Here is a 22,579-nt window from a genome sequence, read left to right as displayed (position 1 = left end):
CTGGCTCTGAATAATTGATGTCTTCTATCAGTGGTGGTGGTGTGGCTAGTGCAGACAAGGTCCAGGAGCATACAGCTTTATCTTCTGCATTGCCTTGGCAGAACTTCGTCCTGAAGCCAAGCTCTGCTTACTCTCCTAAGTGTGATGGAGATCTTTACTTCCTTTTTCTTGTGCCACGGCCCTGTAAATGAATGGAAGGTCCATGCAGCTATTGAAAGCTGTATTTTTGCTTAGAGATTACATATTAAAATAAACTAACTCAAATTAGGCATCATAGCTGTAACTTCCCCCCCCTTTCTTTTTCTTGCTCTCCCAAAGTCTGGTGAAATGCGGGACCTTTGATAGGTAGTAAATTCACCTTGCAACAGACCACAGTGAGGAGTAGGCTTCTGTAAACATCACATCAGCGAGCAGACAAATGAATCCCTTTCTTCAAGCAGAACTTGGGCAATTTTGAGCATGATCTGGCTTCGAAGTTAGCCCTGCTAGGAGCAGGGTTCAGCTGAGCAGCCTGATGAGTTTGCTTACCACCTAAATCCCCCTGTTATTTTTCTTCTACCTCATCAGCTCCCCAAGGCAGCAGGAAAGGAATGAGTCCTGGTGGAGGACCTGCACGCACACTGCTGGGAGGCATGCCCTGTGTGAAGAAGCTGCACCGTGAGCAGCATTAGCATGCAACTCCTGGTGCCACACAGACACACTCCTTGCTGCCTGGAGTGCTCTAGAGATGCCACACCACAGAGGCTGTGGTTAACAGCCACGTGTGCTTGGTGTGGCACAGCTGAGAGCTGTGAAGGGGGACTCAGCATGTGGGGAGAAGGTCTGGATGGCCACCTTGGACTCTCCCCACTGCCTTCACTAGCCCCGCTTCGAGCGAGCATACTCCCAGATAGTGCCAATGACTTTTATTTCCCGTATACAGCACTCCTCACCAACTCTTCTCTGTGACTTTAAGCTCCTGTCAGATTTTTTGGCATAAGTATTCAGAAGAAACACAGACGGCTTTTTCAGAAAGTTACTTCTGAGCAGCAAAATCTACCAGTTGGCTTCCAAAAGCTTTGACTTGCTTTATGGTATCTCTTAAAATCAAACTTCAGAAAACAGATCCTCAGATCTGAGAGTCTTCCTTATCCTGTCTAATCCATTCTGGCAACCAACTCTTTCCAAACTTTTGGTAGATCGAGTTTCAGAATAGGGGATGCACAGAAAACTTTACACTTAAGGTATTTTGGATTAACACCATAAACTTTTGGATTAAAAAAAAATTAGTAGCACATAGTACATACAGAAAATTGTTTGGGTTTCATTAACATTGTATTGCAGGATATTTGGATGATCTTTAAAAGTCTTAACATATTTCTGGAAAGTCTAGTTTAACAGGTAAAATACTTTTCTGTGAAGACTGAAAAATGCTTGCTTGCTTGTTGTTTTGTTTTAATCAATTCATTATCAAGTTGGTTAAGGGAGACTTTGTTTTTTCCTTATTTTTTTTTCCTTATGTCTCTGCTCCTAGGGTGGTTCTTTTTTGAATAGCGTTTTCTTCAGTTTTAAAATTCACCCAGCCCACGTCGAGGATGGTGTGACCAAGCTTTTGAACAATAATTTACACGTTGCATTGAGATGGTTGGCGCACGTCCATCTCAGCGTATGCTGCCTCCTGAGACTCCAGTGTCAGAGCTTTTTCTCATTCACTGCCCATTGAGAAGCATGCTAACTTATCCCAATTCTTTCTTTTTTTTTTTTTTCTAGGGCATTTGCACATTAAAGGAAGTCAAGAAAAAATGTCCAAGTCATTAAAAAACTACATAACAATTAAGGTAATCTATTTTTGTGAGCTGAAGAGATGTATGTATGTAACACGTAAATATTACTCACAGCCTTCTTTTGAGAAAACACATGAGCATTTGCTTGTACTGCAGTGAAAGAAGTGAAGCAGAGTGTTTTTCTAATGCAGGTGTACCTGTTATTCTCTGCTTGGACGCAGGAAACCTGCTGTGACTCAGGGATTGTTCATAACTTGGGTCTCACTGAGCTGAGAGTGTTTGTAGGAGCAGCATTTGTGCCTAGTACCAGAAATCTGTGTCGCAGTAATGGGTTCTCTTCTGTACACTCATCATGTATGAGTTTGGGACTTAGGCAAGGGTGGATATTTTTCCTTGGCCTGCTTTAGGCGAAAAGGGAAATAGTCTCAGCATTTTCTCAGTAATTTATCAGGTATTCTGCAACTACACTATCATAATGGTCTCTTTTCTTCTCCTTTATTTTATTTCATTTTTTTACTGTCAGCTTCTTGCTGATGTACACAGACCATTGTCTTTTAATACCTCCAAGCTGCACGAATACGTCCTGTTTTACCGTGTCAGAGAGAAGGAACCATTTGCCAGAAGCAGTTCAGTGAGTCAGTAACTTGTGGATCCTCTTCATTCCTCCCTGAAGGTCCACAAAGGGGTTGAGCCAAAGTTTGCGGCGTAGCGCAGAGCAGGGTTTGTGTCATCGTGGTGGTGATACGCTGTACTTAACACCATCTCAGCTCCAGCGGTGGCTGACACCTATTGTTCGAAGCGGGTAATTTTCTTCCTTTAGACAAAGCTTGAGAGGCTGCTTCAGCACTTATGTTCCCCTCTGCCCTCTTGGAAGACTAATTACAGCCCTTTTAAAAGGAGTTCTGCTTTATTCTGAACTCTCCCGGTCTTGTCTCGTGTGTGTACAGTTAAGCCTCACTTCCCTTAGGAAAATTATCCATCGCTCACGGTTTTCACAGCAGTTTCCTGAGTCCAAGCAGATGTTGTAGGCAGGGTGGAGGAATGGCTATTAATGCAATGCACGCAACAAAAAAATGTATAGAAATGCTCCCCTGCATTTTTCCAGTGACACTTCTTTGTACGGAGGAAAGTGTTGTGCAGGAGGCAAACAGAAATTTCTTTGTAGCCAGCAGCGATATGCTCAGCAGCAAAACATTCAGGGCCTTCTCTCTTTCCTTGTGGGTTTCTTCTAATGTCTGCGATTAGACATGGCTAGTAAGTGTTAATCCTCTCCGGCAAGTAACTTTCAGTCCAGCGAGCCAGATTTCTTCCCATACGGTCCTTTTGCATCCTGGACGCTAAGCCCTGTGTGGAGCTCTGTGCCTGTGCTCTGAAAAATTCACGGTCTCGGATGGTGCCGGCGGCTTTTCCTTTGTCTCGGGTGGCAGAGGAGCGCGGAGCACATTCCTGGCAGCCACTGAGGCATGGCTCTCCTTTCCTGCAGCCGTGCTGGATGCTCTCAGTCCAGCTGCGCTATTTTTCTTCCCCCTTGTTCCCTTTTCTGTGCGCGTTTTTTTTTTTTTTTTCATATATAATGGCTATTAATTCTGACCTCCAAAATCAAGTGCGTGGCGATAATGCACTGCCAAGCAACCCGCTTTGAAAGATTTACGGGTACTTTCTTTCTCCGTGCTCTGTTTTTAATGCAATACAGAACTGATTTCTGCAATTTGGATGACCCCTTCCCAAATTCAAAGTTTTCCTCAGTAGAATTTATTTCCTTGCTTTACTGACGTTGTTTTCCTTCTGTATATTAGCATAAAGCTTCTGGGAACACTGAGTACGTAAAGTTATGAGTTAAGTTTACTTCCAAAAAAAAAAACCATTTAGTTTCACAATCTGTTTCTTGATTTAGCTTGCACTGATTGCCTCAATTATTTCTATTTTCACTTGAGAGACTGCACGTTGCTGACATTTCGCTACCTTCAGTGTTCAGGCTGGTTTAGTCTGGCAGCAGAAGCTAAATTCTGAAATGTGCATCTTTAAGCAAATGACACTTCTCGGGTTTTCTTCTTGTACTGACTTCACCTTACGATTTTCTATTTCAGTGGTACTTCAGTGTTACAAACTTACTATAACCAATTTGCAAACTGGAGAAAAAAAAAAAGCCAGGAATGTGATGTTCAGTTAATCTGCCACCTTGTTCAACCTTCTCGCTGAGAGCAGAGCTGTCAAGTGATTGAATGTTTTATCCGTGTCCCTTCCAAGCATTTAAATAGTTCTTTGTCGGGGTAGTAAATTATTTTTACAGCTAGATTAGTAGGGTGAAATTAATGAGGTCTCACAACTAGCATAGATAAATTCCAGTGATATTTTTTTTTAAAAAGCTTTTTGTTCACTCCCATGTTTTCCTTCATAAGCTAGTCCTCCAGAAAAGGTACACTCATTTTCTTCTTCGAGAAGTTTTTCTTTGTCATAAACTTTACAAAACTTAGGAGTTGTCCTTTCCTGTAGGATTGTATCCCTCTCTTAGTCTAGTAAATTATTTTTTTCCCCCCACAGGTCTTTATTCAATGTATGTTTGATCATCGTAACAAAGTATTTTTCAGTGTTTTCTATTTGTGATTGACATTATATGTATATTTGTATATTCTATGTATATACACACATTATATGTGTATGGAATTAGATTTTATTTAGTTTAGACTTTAAACCAGTTTTCTAATTTAAAATTTTAATCCTAATTTAAAGATCAAAGGTTATTTGTAATGTCAGTTTGTCTGAAATATGCTGTAAAACTAGCGTAAGAGAATTGAACAACGGATAAAGAAATTATCTGGTATGATACTAAAGCTGTCTTTTTGTGGGTGGAGTTTAGGATTTTCTGAAGAAATTTTCATCGGATCAATTCAGGATGTTTTGTCTGCGCAGCAGGTACAGCTCAGGTAAGAAAAAGGTACGCCTGGCTTTTCACACACACCTCCCAGAGTGGAGATCTGGTGGCGCAGAGGAGCGGGTTCCTGCTGCCGTGCCTCGCAGCTCCCACCCTACGTGGGAAGGTTTGCTGTGCTCTGTGGGGTTGCTCTTAGGCTGACATTTAGAAAGGCATCTTTACCGAGGGCAGCACTTAACTGTTTGTCTAAATACCTTCCTGAAACTGAGGTTAATTACAACTCTGAATTAATTACGCTTTCGATTAATGAATTACCTCCACCTCTTGATTTGCATCTGTGGCAGCCAGTTACATTTCAGTCACAACCAACTGTTTTTAGAGACACATGCAGGTAGAGTTTTGCCTTCTATTCCTCTAGGGTACGACAAGGGCTTCCTAATAATTTTTTATTTTTATTTTACTTTTGTCCCGTGGAGTTGCTCAGCATTCAGGGCAGTGCAGCTCACTTGGACGAACGCTTGATGAGCTGATGATCGCGGTAAGCTGGCAGAAGCTGCTGGCAGGGAAAGCTGCGGGGGAATTTCCCTGGCTTCCCTCTCTCTACACCAGAGTGTTTCCATCAGGCAGGTGCTGCTGTTAACCAGAAGAGGTTTTTGTACGGATAGCATTGTTACCGGTTTATGGGTATCTGCCAAAAGTGGATGGTAGCTCCATGGCTGCTGCTGGATAATATGATTTGTCAGCACTCCTGGTACTGCGCTGAGATGCTGGAGCACACTGAAACACCTGCTGTGTTATTTAAGCCGGCCTCCAGATGCCTCAAATAAAGCACACCTAGCAGTAGGACTGGGAGAACTGACGTGGTGACGGCTCTGTGGCTTTGCTAATGCGTAACACGCTGTGCATCCTCACAGACAGGCAGTTACTGGACTGGGAAATCTTTTTGCTCATTAATACCTCTGGCTGCTTGCAGGAGCTGCCTGCTCGGTGGAGCCTTGCTTTTCCATGGCAGTCAAAGACATCGGGAAGACTGCGTGTTCCTGAAATACTTGGAAGCGTGGGATAATAAGAGCGTGCTGGTTTGTAGCTGCCAGCCTCCACCACTGTAGGAGTGGAGGAGCGAATGCTGGCGGGGGGGTTGCAAGAGGACCAGCCCCTGCCTGCAGGGTGCTGCTGCTGTGGGGACAGCAGCCTGCCTGGCTGTTTCCTCTGGGCCTCTGTCAGCAGAGGAAATAAATTGTGCGCACTTGAGTGGCACTCCGGCTGCAGCTGGGGGCACGTGGGAGCCTGGAGTGATTAAAACAAAGGATGAAGTAAAAAGGCTGGCACCTACAGCATTGTCATACCTCTGTTTGTTCTAGAAACAAAAGGTGAGTGGCTGGGTTGCCTTAGTTGCCTCAGGGGTGAGGGATGGCATGGACAGTCCTGCAGCTGAGGATGCCTGCACACCCCTCTGCACTGCTCCTGAGCTGGCTGCCTTTGAACTGACCTGAGAAGGACGTGGTGATTCTTTGCCTTATTTTTAGGTTAAATATATCCCCATGATAAAAAACAGGGCTGCCTGTGCAAATCTAGGTGTCTTCGCTAAAAGGAAGCGGTGGTGTTGTATCAATATAATGCCAGCGAGCCGCTCTGCAGATAGGAGTTGCTGGAGGGCGTGCAGCACTGCCACATGATGAGGCAGGATGCGGTGCTGACTGCAGGACCCTTGCCGGATAAACGGGCAGAGTCAGGCACTTACTGTGCAGTGAGTCAGAGCGTGCCCGTGCCGTCAGCTCAGTTCAAAGATGACTACTGCATTTCTCCTTGCTGCCTGCTTCCAGGAGGTGAGATCCCAAGCGCCTTCGGTTTGTTCCTAAAAAGCTTTCTGTAGCCTGAGCCTGTTGGTGACGATTCCTGCCATCCCAGCCTTGGAAGGAGAACACGTTATCCTTGCTGGAATAGAAGCTTGGAGAGTTGGGCAGCGTTAATGTGCTCGTCGGATTGAGCCCATTAAAGGCCTTCAGGAACGCTTAGACGAGGCCAGTGTCTGATGGCTCTTCTCATCTGGAAGCGTGGAGGTGCTGTCCACTAGGATAAAGCTCCTCTGTGAAGAAGGGGCTGCGTTGCCTGGGGCTGGGGGCAGGTCACCACAGGCTCTAGACATCGGTGCTACTTAACAGTAGGAGCACACAGCCAAGAAGACATGACCAGAGAAACAGGTTTGAAAATAAAGCCTGAGAAATGAGGCATGACAGATGCTAGTCGTCTCCCTCTGTGCTTGGGTACTGCAGCAGTGGCAGGCTGGGGTTTGCTCCTCTGCTTAAAGAAATCAGACTGCAAAGGCTGGGTGGCATTGCCACCTGTGCTTTCTGACTCCAGCTTACCCCTGTGTGTCTGCTTCTGTGCACACAAAGTGCTGAGCGGTGTGTTAGGGAAAAATAAGACGTGCAACAGAAGAACGGCGTGGTCTGCTGCTGCCACTGCCGATGCTGTAATCGCTGATCCCTAGCCGCTCTGCTCTACTTACTGATTTTTTCATTCTGAGGCTATCAAGCGCACGTTCAGTACTCTGCAGTTTCCCTGGATATTTCAGAGAGAGTCCTTTGGTGCTGTAGTTTATGTAGATCTTGTGCTCAGAATGGGCCTTTTTGTGGTCTGTGGTACATTTACCCTAAAAACCCTCTGCTTGTCTCCGGAACAGGCTCAGAGGTTTTCTGTACTTGAATGAACTGAAGCATTTTCCTCGTTCGGGTCTCGAATCGTCGGTGCTAACAGCAAACACTCTGTTACTCTGCATTTAGCAGTGATGGTTTCCGTGGCAAGGAGGGAAGGGGTAGATGGAGAGCTGCTCGAGCAGTTTGTGAGCCCTGTGGTACGTTTGCAGCACGTGGCGGGTTAGAAGAATGCCCTGAATCAGTGGAGAAGAATGGCTTTAATCAAAGCTTCATCAGAATAAACTTTCATCAAGTATTCCTCTTGGAGGCCCTGTAACCAGGGTAATCAGTTGAGTAATCTTAGTGGATATAAATGATGTCCTTCGATATCTCACGGTTTTCTAAAAGTCACTACATCAGTCTTTTTAAAAGCTTAGTAAAGCTTAATTTTAAAACCAATGTTGACAAGTCAGGAATGCAGATTTTTAATTACACACAAGTGGAAAACCTGACAAATACAGTCCAGACTAACGCCTCAGTTACACTGGGACAAATCCTGCAGAAAGTCTGTTTAAACAGCTAGGCTTCTTTGGGATTTATGCTAATGGCCCTGAGATCAGGGCTCACATCTGGCTTCTGCCCTCGGTGAAGTTACCTTGTGCAGACCTAGACTGCAAAATGCTGGGTGCCTCTAGATGTTTAGGTGCTGGTGATACGGTCCCTTAGCAGTAAGCGCCTGTATTCCTCAGTCATTGGTGAGGGTTAGGCGTCTTTGGAGGTCTGCAAAGACAGAATGTGTCTACCTAAATTAGAAATGTAAATTAAAATAGGAACAAAATTCAGGGGGAGATAAGGTATGTTCTCCCAGCTTTAATCTGGGGGGACGATTAGAAGTACATGCCATCCAAATGCGATAGATTAATAACCAGGCAGAAAGATTCAATACCGAAAAAAGAACTTTAAATCAAGTAGGTGTTGCTTCAGAGAGCTTCCGAACAATTTTCAGAACAGTCTAAAGCCCTTCCAGTAGGTTACATGTTGTCATATATAATGATTGTCTTTTATGTTGATCAAATTCACCTAGTGCACTTGAAAACCAGAGTTGCTTATTAAATGTGCAATTACGAAAAGTTTGCTCTGACAAGTAACAACAAACTTTTGTTCCCGGAACGACTGTGGCTCAGAGTATCGTGCCTGTGTGTGACAGCAACATCCTCCATATCACAACGCTTGTTGTTTTTTTTTTTTTTTTTCTTAGCGGTAGAATTCAGTGACGAGACCATGAATGATGCAAAGCACCTTCTCCAGGCAATCTCCTCGTTTATTAGAGATGCAAATGCTTATATGAAAGGACAGCTGGTATGTGACCCCGTTAGAGAAGACATACTGTGGGAAAGGTAAGTGTGCTTCCTGTGTCTAGAGATTGTCATTATGTGAGCAATAATTTGCAAATTGCTGACAGGCTCGGAGGGCTGAACTTTGTAACGTACTGAGTTCTGTTAAAGAAGAACTGGGAAGCTGTCTTCCCTGCTACCCTCACCGAGGCTAGCTTTTTTTCTTATTTTTTTAGCCAGGTGTTTTTCCTCACGGTCTGCTATACTTAGTTCATTGTATTTGTACAATCATGTTATTTATCTAGTGTGCCTGACCTAATATAAGCATATTTGCACCTCCTGACTGATGTAGAAGGAAAAGCTATGTCTGAAGTTGCAAAGCTACCCAGGACATAAGAAGAACTGTGTGTTAGTGACTGAAGAAGAAAGAAGACAACTGGAAAGTAGTACACCTTGGGTACACGAGGTTGTAGTGAAACTGGCTTACAGGCTGGTGTGAAGGAGAGAAGGGTTACTCAGAAACTGGTCAGGAGAGATTTCATAGGGAAAGAAGAAGTTCTGTTTGCTGGGACCCTGACAGTGATGAGGAGAGTCTCTTTTGGAGCCCCTCACAAAAATTAGATCATCTTCCAGAATCACAGAGTGATTTGGGTTCAAAGGGACCCTTAAGGATCACCTAGTTCCAGCCCCCTGCCATGGGCACAGACACCTTCCACTAGACCAGCTTGCTCAAATCCGGAGATGTGGATGGTGTTGGGTGTAAACCTGAGGAGTGTGGTGCTCTGGGTTTAGGGCAGGAGAAGCAGCGAATGCTCGGAAACACCACGTGTACAAGCAGCTTTGAGGCGTGCGATTAGAGGGGAAGATGAAGTGGGAGACAGTTTCTTGGTGGTGCGTGCACGGTCGTATTGAAGGGCTCGTGGCTGTACCAACTGTGTCTCACTGTGTCTCATAGGGAGCACCGGAGCATGTCACAAGGAGGGGGGGTGTTTGAATTAGCTACTCGTGATACTGGGCAGCTGAAGCTGTCCTTCAGCTGGAGGCAGCAGGGGACTTGCTGGTGAGGGATAAGGCTTAGAGGTGTGAGGCACGTAAGGAAGTCAAAATAGAGTGTCAGTGGAGGACGTAAGAGAGGGCAAATCTTGTGTATCACTAAATATAAAGTTCTTATTTTTGGAAAGCGATAGATGTTGAATGGAGAAGGGAAAAATCACAGGAAATAGCTTTGGGTGAACGGATTTAGTGTAGCAGCCATTCGATATCTGAGAGAGGCAGGTATTCCAGGCAAAACCACTCAGAAACAGGCAAAACAGGGTTGAGGCGATCCCCAGAGGTACTACGATAGCTTGAGGCTCCGCAGGTAACTCTGCTCCTGCGGCTTCATTGTGGAGCAGCGTCCCCGTGTCAGTGGCTGTCAATACTCAGTTCATCTAGCTTTGTACAACAGAAAGCTGCCAGCAGTTGTTCGCAGCTTGCTGTTGATTGCCCCTGCTCAGCTCACCCTCCCCTGCCAAGCGGCCCCGCTGGGCAGTGCTCCTGCGACGACAAGTGCAGGCTGCGTGAAGTGGGCTTGGCTTTTCCACCAGACCTGTATCTCAGCCTGTGGCGGGGTCACGGAGCTGGAATTCAGCTATCCTAGGAAATGGGGAAGCAGAGCCTGCATTGGGGCCGGATCCTGCCAACAGGGCTCCTACCTGACCCGACCCAGCTCTCCTGCTAAGCGCTGGAGCAACGCGTGTGACATGGCTTTGGAAGAGAAACGTGCCCTCAGCGTGAAGAGCAGGCTGCTAGAATAATAGGACTTAGCAAAACCGCTAACATGCTTAATATCTAGCCAGCTTTCCATCTGTTTTTAAATGATGAAGGCGAGCATTGCTCCGCTGTTGGTTCCTGTGATTAATGATGTATTTATTGAATGGATGTGGCGCTTTGGGTTCTGACAGGCGTCAAGTTTTTTCCCTTTGCAACCGAAAAATGTGTTCTCTCCTGATCAGCGTAGCATCTCCCCTCCCGGAGCAGCTCAGGAGGAAATGAGTGTCCTCCCGATGACTCCTCCTGACTAGCTGACGGCTTCAGCGTACTGCTGGCATCTTGTTTGTCTTATCTTAAACGTTACCTTTTTTCTTCTTGAAGGCTAGCCAACACAAAAGTAAACGTGAAGGCTGCATTTGCAGATGACTTTGACACTTCCAGGGCTGTTGCAGCAATTATGGACCTCGTTCACCATGGCAACAGACAGCTTAAGGCTGTTACTAAGGTAACCCATTAGGATACAGAGATCAGAAAATGACAGCTGTCCACTGTCCTACTGTTTAATGCAGACAGATTAGTTTATTGTTCACACGAGAAACCAGCAGAAACAAAGCTCCATAAATTGTTGACCTTAATGGTCCCCATTTGTCCTGGCTGTAGCGCAGGAATTATATATGACTATTGTATTATGCCTTGCTGTGACCAAAGTATCTCTCTTTGCTGCTGCCCGATATTATTTATACCTCGGGTTTTCGAAAGGCCTGAAGCCTCTGTGACATGCAGCTAATTTTTAATGCTGGTTTTACGGCCTTACCGCGCTTCTTTGCTTAGTATCTGTGCCTAGAAGTGGGCTTTAGTAGGGAAAGGGGTGGTGGTCGCTTCTGGGGGGGGTTTTGGCAGGCAGGCACAGTTAGCTCTAGGTGCATGAATGCTCATGGTGGTGAGCCCGGCTTCAAGGAGCAGGGATCTGTTGCTGTTGGCAGATCGTAACTGTGGCCTCAGCATGCCTGCATGAGTCCCCATCTTCAAGCGGCTTTTGGCAAGTCAAGACCCCGTTAAGGTCTCTCGATGCTGACACAAAGGAAGCATCTGGAAAGGACAAGACCTGAGCAATAAACACGGTCTGAGGACTTGTTCTCTTTTATCAACAACCCCCCTTTCTCGCTCGAGGCGAACAGCTCAGCCTTGCTGCTGTGCTCTTTAATTGCTGTTTTCGTGATGCCCACCTTGTGCTGTGAAAGAGATGTCGAGTATATAGTAATAGCCAATTTTAAGGGAGAATTTGCTCATTGCTTTAAAAATCCTGCCTCCTCCTGGCCTTGTTTTGGTGCTGATTTTAAACTCCCTCTTCAGCCCCATCTGCCCCTTTTCGTTACAAAATGACTCACTGAACCCTGACTCAAGCCAGTTTGCAGTAGGGATCTGTAATAGCATTACTGCTCCTTAAATACACGTATTGCTAGTCACTGCTCATTTTCTCTGAATTCATTTTGTCAACTTTGTCAGCTGAGTCCGGTGGCTTGGTGTCTTGAGGGAGCTCGTCTGGGTGCAGTCCAGCTTTTTATGTTTTACCTCCTGGTTAACATGTGGGTGCTTTTTCTCCTTAAGAACTGAGTGAATTCACATTAAAAAGAGGAATGAGTTATGTTTATCTTCTCATAATTTTTATTTTAGTTAGCACATTCCTGTTTCTTTCCTCAACAGTTCACTTCAGCTCCTTCCAGTTTGGAAATTTTAGGTTTTGGCTTATCTCAGACCCTGGTGGAGATACCGGATAAAATCCAACACCAGCTGCTAATTTGGTTGTTTATATCATTATACTTTTTTTAGGCAAGTGTTAGTCCCTTAAATCTCTTCTCAATCCGTCATTTAATTTTGAATTTATTTTATTTTTTTTTTAGTGAAATAAATGTGGAGGAAAGAACTAAAATACCTGTGTTCTTAAACACTAGTCCATCACTGCTGTGCTGGTTGCTGGTGCTACTAGGGCGTGACAAAACGCCATAAGCAATCTCAAAGCAGACTTCATGTTGCTTAAATCAATAAGACACTCAAAAAGGTGGTGTGTTTTTTTTTTTTTTTTGACATTTATTTTAAGGATGCCCTTGAAGCTGCGATTTTGTTCTGTTATTTGGTTTCCGTGCGCAGAGCCCTTCCATGCACAGCAGTGCTATTTTTAGGTCCAATTTACCGTGCGCGTGTAATGCGCCGTGGTTGCACGCATCTCCCCGCCTCGCCGCGCGTGCTGGTAATAAGCTCGTCCCCTCCCCCATTTACTTACATCTTTTCCCCCTCACAGCACAAAGGGAATCGCTGAAGGTGCTTTTATAGCCGTGTAAAAGTTGCCGTCGGGGCGGGTTTTACTGGTAGAGGTGGGTCTATCTAATTAGTGGTAGCTCTCCCTCGCGGACGCGGCTATCGAGAGATGCCGAGCTCTGTAATATATATTGACTGGACAATCTCTTTTGAGTGTTTTTTAAACAGGATGGCGGATCTTCCAGAAGCTCTGTTGTGTATGGAAGCATTATTTCCTATATAGAAGGCTTTTTTAATGCCCTTGGGATGTCCTTTGAAGAAAGACAGGTATGAAACACCTCTTCTGTGTGCGCTGGCACATAGTAACGGCGCTAGCATTCTGTTCTGTACAACGCTTTCTGAAAGCATGAAATGTAACAAAGCTATTTATGGTTTTAGTAAACCCTCCCGCATTACTTGCGGTTTCTGCTGTGATGTTTTAGGAGAGCGTCTGAGCAGGCAGAAAAGGGTAAAGCACAATGGGGGCTTTTTTCCTTCCCTTGGGTGTTCCTGTGTGACTTCTGCAGCAATTGCATTGTAGAAACGAAAGTTGGAGGAACAAAACGAGAAAAAGTTAGTGCTGGAGGCCTTTACATTGGTACTGTTCTCTATCTGTCTTTTCTCTGGCTCTTCCTCGTTTTCTGATGGTTGCTGACTTTGATAGCCATACAAATATTTCTGTGCGCAGCAGGAGCCAGGGCTCAGCTCCTCTGCAGAAAGCCAAGGTGAGGAGAAAGGGGCTGCTCTGCCTTCAGGTGGGGTGGGGGGAGGGCCTTCACTGGAAATACCTTACATATCTTCTAGTGCTTGAAAAAGGGCAGGAACAGGGAGGGGAAAAAAGAGAGGAAAAGCCCAATGCAAAGTGCTGCACAGAGAAGAGGACAATAAATACGAAGGCGATATCCTAGTATATGGAAGGGGAGCAGTTTAAAGTGATGCAGGGTTTTGGAGGCTAGCAAGCTCTGCTGTGCTCGCCTCCTGCAACTTCTTGAGTGTAGAGCTGAAGACCAAGAAGTTAAAAACTTTCTTCAGAGAAACCCTTCTACAGAAATTTATTTTGGGGGAGGGGAAGAAGAGAATGAGAAAATACAAATAACCTTGTTCATCCAGTACAGTAATCAGTGCATTTAATTGCTTTGCTTCTTTGCGGATTTTCCCACAAAATTTCTTCTGAAACAGCTGCTGGATGCAGTTCAGCTGTTCATTATTCCTCACAATGCACGCACTTGCCATGTTTAGTATCCCACTGAAGACTAAACACTTATATTTGTGTGTATATTGAATGTTGAAGCCATTCCTCCGTATTCTGAGCTGTCTGTATGCAAGTGAATATTTATTTTTACTGAAATAAGTGCCTTAATGCTTTTCTTTTTTTGTGTGCTGTGCTAGTTTCTCTGGGGGTATCAAGGTCAGCAGAAGATGTTGGTGAGAGGTAGGCAGGAAGGAAGGAACAGCACTGCAGGTCCTTCTCTGTCTCTCTGCTTTTTCCTTTTGCCCTCAAATAACCGAATCAATAAAAATCTTGATTTCTTGCTCAAGACACCACAAAAGTCTGTGGGCTACTACAGTAAGTAAAATGAGCCAGGAATTGTTCTCCATCCCCAAGGCCAAGCCAGAACAGGTCAGTGCACAGCCTGGCAGGTCACCCCTCTCGCCCCTTAGCAAGGTGGCCATGGGTAGGCACCTCGCTGGGAGCGGTCCCTGGCCACCAAGGATCCCAGTGCCTGGGCTGTCTGGGACAGGGCTCTACGGCAAGGCTGCTGCTGTGCTAACAAACTAACGTAGGGGCTACTGGGAGCAGTGCTTGGGCCTTCCTCAGTTGGGTGCTTGCACATAGCCTGTGGATCTGTCTTGCTTTCGGGATGCAATTCATCTCAGCTAACGAGCCGCGTAGTCTAATGTAGCTGCCTGTGCTCCCGCAATAGTCTTATTTTATGCGACCGTCTGGGTAAGAACTGTCTGTCTCTCTCTCTCCACTGGCTGGAGAAGGAGCCTAGACAACCACAGGCAGGAGAGGTGAATCCATCTGACGTTTCTGAAAGACATCCCTAACCAGGTAGAAGTCTTGTAAACGTTTCTCTCTTAGGCAGCCTTGCCAGTTACTGCTGGGGGCTTCTAGCTGGTGAGCGGAAACCATCGTGCCTCTTTAGAGCTGGGGAGCACAGGTAAGGGCTTTAGCTCTCCTGGGAAGTGCTCATCTTCTGTGGGATAGGCAAGGACACGTTTCTGCATGTATAAGCCCTTTGGATTGGTTGGTACTACGGAAGAAGAAAATGGAGATGAGGAGAGTCTATGCAGTGTTTTACTTAGGAGGTAAACTGAGCCCATTTCCCAAGCTGTCCCTTCTTTTGGAGGATCTTGCCTTTGTGTCATGAAATAAGTGCCTCGTTTGAGCTTTGCTGGTGGTGTCTGTAGAGGCGTGTTCCTATCCCCTCTCATCATTCGTCGTTGCTCTCCCTTCTGCATTTAAGCGTTTACTCTGCTCTTTTTCCTGTCCCAGGTTACAAGGGGACATTCCTGGCATTTAGATTTATTACCTTCTTCATGCTCATAAGCTGCTTCTTTAGCACGTTTACATCTTTTGAAAGTTTGGGGAATTTGCTGCCTCTTACAATCCTTGAGAGCACTGAGCATTTCGAGCTCTGGCCCCTAAATAGCTTCCCCCTCACCTCCTTCTCCTCCTCTTCAGTTGTTTGCTTCAGCCAGTGACCCCTGAAAAGACTCCCTTTCATTCCCATCCCGCTGTTCTGTGACTAAATGCAGTCGGTCCCCTCCGCCTCTAATTACTCAGCCCCTCTTCTGCTCCCAGTCAAGTGTCACCGGCAGCTACCTCACCCCGCGGCACTGGCGTGCTTTGCGTTGCGCTGCTGCGTGTCTGCTCCCCCTCTTGTGTCGCGGTGATAAAATGCCATGACCGCGTTTTCTCGTCTGTGGCAGATTTGTCCTGTTGTAGATATTTGTTGTAGGAAGGGTAGTCTGGAGATGGAAGGCAAAAATACTGCATTTTCCTTGCTTGTGCTTCTTGAAGAGGGGCTGGGTGTGCACTCTTGCTCTTCAGGAGTTTCCAGCCGAGGGACTGTCTGGGCTCCCATCGTCGGGCTGATAGCTGCTGTCAGGCCTTTCTTCCGTTAATTTGTCTAATCCCTTTTTAATTTATGCACGCTTCTGGCATCGAGGAGGTTTCCTGATGAGTTCCACAGCTGGATTGTGCAGCACGTTACGTTCACATGAGTACCTTCTGCTCCAAGGTAGACGCTGTCCTGTGTAGGAATACCCTGAGCTACTTCAAAGCACGACTGTGCTGTAACTTCTGCCCAGCACGAGTAGGGGGTGTGATGTTTTAATCATACCGCTGTAATGGAAGATGCACAGCCCTGAGAGGTGACAAGGAAGGCCTTAGTGCACGCAACTGGATTGTGATTGATTTTGAAATCGCTCTCAGACGTTTTTAAAACAATGCGTTTGATTTATAGGTTGCTGTGGGAGGAGGAAACTCAGCTCTGCTCTCCAACGTGATGGATGAGCTCGTAAGCTTCCGCACAAAGGTCCGTAATTACGCTCTTGCTGTGCCAGAAGCAACAGACACCGTGCAAATAGAGGAAGGTGCCACGGGATCAAAAGGACCAAAACAAGAACAGAAGGAAAAGAGACAGAAGTTAATGCAGGAGAGAAAACCTCTCCTGGAGGCTTGTGACAGTCTGCGTGGAGACCTTGCTGCCTTTGGAATCCACATCAAGGTAGAAGGCAGCTACTCGCTTTGTGAGACCGGTGGTGACTTTTTAAGGCAGCGTTTATTTCTGCCCTTCGTGCCCCAGCAGCAGCTCTCATTGTTACACCCTGCATCCTGCACAACTGCAGTGGCAGGAGGCAGAAGCTGAGCTGAAGCTGAGCTCTTACCTCATAGTACTTCTGGCCTTCTCTTCTGCTCCCCTCAGCCTCACATCTCCGTGCAAGCTGTAGCTACTGCAGTTACTAAGGAAGTATTATTTTGCCACTGATAATCCCCTCATGTTCAGGAACCCCTAAATTGTCCAAGTCTAACACACAAGAAAGGCTAGGAGTAATGTGTGCTATTTTAAGAAGATTGCAGAGGAACTGGAAAGTAAACTGAGATGACTTAGGAAAATAATACCTTCCCTCTACCTCCTCACATTTCCCCGCCAAAAAGATAAGTCCACACAAGAAAGCCTCTGTTGTCTTTGGCGGGTGCATTCCTAAATGTTCCTGAGCCGTAAGTACTTTGCCTGGTTCCTGTAGCACTCCTCTCTCCACGGTGCTTTCTGCTCTTAGTCTATTCCTAATGCCACCGTTCCTCTTTTTCATTTCCCTGAGTGTGTCTCCTGCTGAAGAGAGATCCCCTCGTTGGCTTAGTGTTTCCTCCTGGTCTCAAGACGCTGCATTACTTCTTCAGTGTGCACTGCTTCTTCCAGTTCCTCCTGCTGCACTGCCCTTTTCATCTCAGCTTCACGGCGTTAGCTCGATCTTGTTCCTTACGTGCAGAATAATGCTCCGCTTTCTGCTCGGCATCCTTCTCCCTCCCTGCAGTTCACGCTGCTCCTCGCTTGTGTTTTGAGCCTCGCGCAGCCTCCTTGCATCATTTTACCAACGGGAGGACGTGAAGCCCAGTTACATTAGGGAGTGACAGCACACATCCCCTTTAATCGCTGAGCGTGAGAGCTGTCACTTGTCGATGCACCGAATAAAAGCAAGCGAGAGCTGTGGGCAGCGCGCTCGGGATTTCACGTGCAAGGGGTACAAGCTGGGTTGGGGGCCAGAGCCCGGTGGTGGCGAGCTACAGCTGTGAAAGCAAAGGAAGCCTGTGGGAAGCTGGAACATCTGCTTCCTTGTTTGTACGCAGCTAAATCCTCAGCCTCGCTGATCTGTCAGGAAGGCTCGCAAATCCAAACAGCCGCGCTGAAACAAAGTCTTGGAGAAGAACGGCCCCGTTTGATCTATCTGGCCAAACAGCTGCGGCCCCCCTGCCAGCCCCTTTGAAGATTTGTTTTGTTTTATTCTTAAAGGGATTTACGGATATTTAATAACCTCCTAGAAATTGGCCTTAGCCGGGATGCAGCCCGATTTATTTTAGTTTTCATTTAATAACCTGAAGGTCGGCATAATCAGTCTCCTGCTTGTCCCGGAGCAGTTTGCTGCTGACGACCCAGCGCACGTGCGCGTACGAGCGCACACGGCAGGCAGCCGAAGCCCAGCTCCTGCTTTTGCTGCCGCTGCCACCCGATGAGCGCGAGTACCTGAAGGTCTGCCGCCACCTCGCCCTGCTCTCGCCTTCACAGGTCCCAGGATCATTCTCCAGTCACCTCCAACGAGGCGGTGCAGACGTGGCCCTGCGCCACGCAGGGCTCTCGGCACCCTCTGGCTCAGCTCGGCCCCTCGGGGAGGAGTCGTCCCCACTTCTAGGCAAAGCCACTTAGTCCCTGCTGCGATCGCTTCGGACGTTCCCTTTTGGAGGAACTCCCCAGATGGAGGCTGTCTGCAGCCTTGGGCTGGCTCTAGCCAGTTCCCTAGCACGGGCTGCGTTTCGACCCCTAGTTCTTCCTGCATGCTGCAGGAGGGAGCCAGCACCCTCTGTTTCAGTACTTAAAGAGTTTCCACCCGCAGGCTAAGTGGGGCAGCACCCAACTCGCAGTCTTTTAACTCCTCTGGCTGGCTCACAAACTCGAGCAGAACACCAGAGTTGCGTTGCTGCAGCGTGCTCATGTGAGTTACAGCAGTGTGCGTATTTTATAAAGGGAAATATTATACACAATTTCTGTTTGTTACCGCCGGAGCAGTTCTACCGCCAGCCTTACCCTGTCCTTTCATGGCATGGCCTCGGTTCTGCTCTTTGTTCCCAAAAGAACTTTGTCACCGTAACTGCACGCTAGATGCAAGATATCTTGTATTATGAAGTGAAATGACATAATTATTTAAGCATCAGAGTTTTCGCCTTAATACAAAGAAAATTCTACGCTGTATTCCGGTCTCTCTCATGTTAGCTCATTTAACATTTTAGCCTGTTAAACATTTAATAATCAGATAAAAATTTTGTCATTTTCAACAGTTGCGGTCAAGTGACTACATCAAAACAGAATTTATCAGTTTGGTTATGATATTCTTTCAAAAATATAACATTGCACTACAGATACTTACAGCAGCAGGCTCCTATCCTTCTAAAATTCACAGAGAGAAAGGTGTTAGGCAAGAGTTTCTTGTGTACTGACCATAGAAGAGATGTTTTCCATGTAGACCAGCCATTTAAATATGAAAATATGATTGTGACTGCCTAACACTAAAAAAATGTTTTTTTTCTTGTAGTGTAGTGATTTAATTATTTTTTCTTAACTGCAAAGAATTGTCCGGGCTTGTTTTACAACTGCTGAGCATTGGTAACAAGGGCATTCCTGTGAGATGGTATCACCACCTCTTTTCCTAACTTGATTAATAGCTTTGCTGCATGATGTTTGTGTTGGAGTAGACAGGAAAAAAAAAAAATCTGCACGCTCATTGAGATCCATCTGGTACATTACAGGGCGTGCTGAAGAGGCTGTAGCCAGCTACAGGGATCCCTGCGTGATCCAGGCTGGTGAGAGTAACACATTTCCTTGTTCTTGCAGGACAGAAGTGCTGTTTCAACCTGGGAAATTGTGGAAGGTGGACAAGTGGAGCAGCAGACCGAGAAAAAAAGCTGAACCTTCATCACTGGACTTGGTTTTGATTGCAGCTGCTCGGTGTTGTAAATACCAGTAGTATCCAAATAAAATCTTTGGAACAAAATGTCTAACAGTGATGTAATCTCAGCAAAAACATTGAAACTACTACTAGGTAAATAAGTACTGGCCTTGCAGAAGGTGCGTATGAGATGCAGGGTGTGCAAGCGTCCAAAAATCCTCCTCAGTACCGAGGTAGTGCTGCTGTCCCACACGAGCCTGGCTGTATTCTAATGCAGGCTCTGCCCCAGCCCCGACTGCTGTGCTCTGCATGTGCGTGCTGTTCTGCTGAGCTGGCGCCAAGAGCTAAAACACAGCACAGCCAGAGGCAAGAACCTGGGTCCGTCTGGGAGGGTAAAAGCACTTAGCTTTATGCCCATCAGTTTAAACAATGGTATTTTTCTTAGGCACAGAAGGAGGTGATAATGTTAAGCCTTGAAGTAATTCCTACAGCAGTGGTGCTGGCGTGGCCCCATGAAATCTTTACCCTCATTACCACGCAGGCACCCACCCGTAAGGCTTGGTACCGTTCCAGTTTGTTTTTGCACAGATTGCACTGAGCTTTCCCTAGTGCTGGGACTACAGCAGGCTCAGGATCCAGCTCTCAGAAGTGGAAGGATGCAATTAGTACGTGCAGTGCGTTACCCGGACATTCATTAAAGCCCATCTGAAGTAAGTAACACACACATATTTTGGAGGTGAACGAAATGGGCTGTACCATACTTGCCCAAGACTGCACAAAGGGTCAGGCCCAAGGGCAAGCCAGCCGTTTGCATCCCTGGTAAGTATTGAAAGGAAAACGGTCGTTATGTGATAGCAGCCATGCAGGCAAGAATACCTCAGGTAACACTGAAGGTTAAATCAGAATACTGCTTCTCTTTTGCCTGCTTGCTTCATAAAATGGCCGGGATGGTGTGGACAGAGGGAGATGCAGGGGAGCCTGCCTCACGCACCAGGCAATGTGTATTTTATTGGTTGTATTTTTACTTCCCTACCGGTGTATTTTTGTATGTTTAAATCACTTTGTGAGATGATAAATAAGAACATGGGCTCATATACGAGGAGTTTCACCTGAAAGTCACATAAATAATCTATTCAAAAGGATAAAGGCTTTCTTTTATACTAAGTTATTAAGCTCAGCCTGTTTTTAGTCACTAGCACTCCCATGGAAGGCAGGGGCAGTCGTCGTTAGCACTTCGGCAGCCGCTCCTGTGACATTGTTGGTATTTTACATTTGTTAGTGGCTGCATTGCTTACACCAGTGGCAAACGAGCAGGAATGGCAGACACTTCCCCCAGCTCGGCTTCTGGGGGAAGTGCAATCAGAACACACCAAACTCCAGCAGGTTGATTTGCTATGTTTTTATTTCCTACTGAAAGAAACTGCTACATTTCCAGAATGCTTAAAAATTGTAACAATTTGCATACATTAGTGAATAACAAAGTTACAACTTTCGTGTAGGTTTAAAACCGACATGGCAGGTTGAAATCTGTACTGATACCTGTTACTTGATTGCCTTTGCCTACAAATGCCGTTTGGATAGAATACCATGATGTTCTACATACAGAAACGCTCGGTATTTTGAAGGAAATCCAGCAGCTGTTTTAAAATCAGTTTAACTTTCTGACATTATTTAAAAGGAGTTGGGCTTCTCCAGTAGGTTCAAGGGGAAGAATAATAGTAGCTTGGTTTCCCCCGGGATGTAGACAGTTTACAAAATTGCTTAAAATAAACACCAAAAATCCATCTCTTATGAGCAGACAGACAGTTGCTCTAATCTAAAAAGTCCGTGAACCCTCATAGACCAAAATGAGCAAACATTTAAAAACCTATTTTAACAATAGGTAACTGGTTTAAAAAGAAAACCAAAAATGCATCGGGGTGAGGTAGTAGTCACAGTGCATACAGAAGTATTAACGATAAGGGCGGGAGGGGAAGTACTGAGAGCAGCCTGATTTCAGGTGCTTTTTGTGGGGAGCTATTGCAAGGTACGAGAACGAGCACCTACTATGAGTGATGCTGTGTTCCAGCCTACAGTTAGACCACTGGAAAAAAAAAGAGTGGTTGCAATGAATGTATAACACCTGTTGTGATAACTAGACACATCTTCATATGCTTGTTCCTGCGCTTTAACGAGTATATACACTTGGAGTTAGGTTGTAGGTCCAACGGTAGCGCCCGCTTCCAGACCTCACTAAAAGTTTTGTGGAAGTACTTCGAATGAACTCGCCCCTCTCTCCACACTGGTTCAATCCTTACAAGCTTTGACTGAATTTCCAAAAATTTAGGAGATGATATTGTGCAAAACCCAACTTCCCTTTTGTATCTGACACTCATCTGTTCTGCCAGCAAGCCAGACAGATATGTTCATAACAGCAGAAGAGCTGTCTTGGTAATAATGGTAGAGCAAAACGCCTCTAAACCCAGAGCTCGAGCACCTGCCACCATTTTTCTATCCCTACCTCTGACTTGTGACTGCCTGCACATCACTAAGCGTGGACAAATACGAGCTGTTGTCTGCCTTTTCCTTCAGTTCTTGCTGGTTAATAAATAGCCACTTACGCACATGTACAGTCGTGTTCTCAGAGCTCCAGCTCGGCAGGCAATTTGAGTTTTAAAAGCACCTCGCTCTGCCGTTATCACCGGAGCCTGACCAGCTCAGTTAGGTGGCACTACACTCCTTACCCGCCTAGAACCGCTCCAACGGATAATTTCACAAAGTTCATCACGCTGAGTTCTAGGTGAGCTGAGGCTAGCTAAAGGAATTTTAAATAGTTCTTCTTCAGGTAAGCATAATTACTGTTCGCTGCTAATATACCTACAGTATGTCCTTATTCTGCGATGGGGGAATCTTCTCCCAGAAACCAAGACGTGGCAGGAAGGGGTGTGCTGTTGAGAGGAATGCTGCCTCTGGGACTGGGAATGGAAAAAGGCAACTAGTTACATTCAAAATCTAAAGCAACTCTCATGCATTCCCTTTCCAACGAGGCTTAATTTTGCTTCTTAAAGCAAATATACTAGCATGGCAAAAAATGAAGTGCAGCAGTTAATTCTAGACAGACGGCCTAAGAATGAAATCATGACAACCTTGGTGCAATCCAAGAAATTCAGTTGAGCTGGTGGAAGAATTTTATTCTTATCTAAGTATCAAGTGCATTTTTTTTTTGCTGTTCAAACTTTAGTTATTGCTCAATAACTATCAAAAAGAACAGAGGAATAC

At 45.8% G+C, this 22,579-nt stretch overlaps 1 protein-coding gene across 2 annotated transcripts in view; it reads left to right on the top strand.

The window, feature by feature from the left end:
* CARS2 (cysteinyl-tRNA synthetase 2, mitochondrial) overlaps window positions 1-19,426 on the top strand; it is a 36,964-nt gene extending 17,538 nt beyond the window's left edge. For both annotated transcript variants that reach the window (XM_040537044.1, XM_040537050.1), the window contains 7 exons: window positions 1,750-1,817; window positions 4,621-4,687; window positions 8,530-8,668; window positions 10,739-10,862; window positions 12,842-12,940; window positions 16,126-16,389; window positions 19,267-19,426. In XM_040537044.1, the coding sequence (XP_040392978.1) occupies window positions 1,750-1,817; window positions 4,621-4,687; window positions 8,530-8,668; window positions 10,739-10,862; window positions 12,842-12,940; window positions 16,126-16,389; window positions 19,267-19,341 (836 nt within the window). In that variant the 3' untranslated portion in view covers window positions 19,342-19,426. The remainder of the gene's footprint in view (window positions 1-1,749; window positions 1,818-4,620; window positions 4,688-8,529; window positions 8,669-10,738; window positions 10,863-12,841; window positions 12,941-16,125; window positions 16,390-19,266) is intronic.
* Window positions 19,427-22,579: the final 3,153 nt, after the last annotated feature.

This window comes from Cygnus olor, chromosome 1, assembly GCF_009769625.2.
Source record: "Cygnus olor isolate bCygOlo1 chromosome 1, bCygOlo1.pri.v2, whole genome shotgun sequence".
NCBI classification, from domain to species: domain Eukaryota; kingdom Metazoa; phylum Chordata; class Aves; order Anseriformes; family Anatidae; genus Cygnus; species Cygnus olor.
This window is presented reverse-complemented; position numbering and strand designations above follow the sequence as displayed.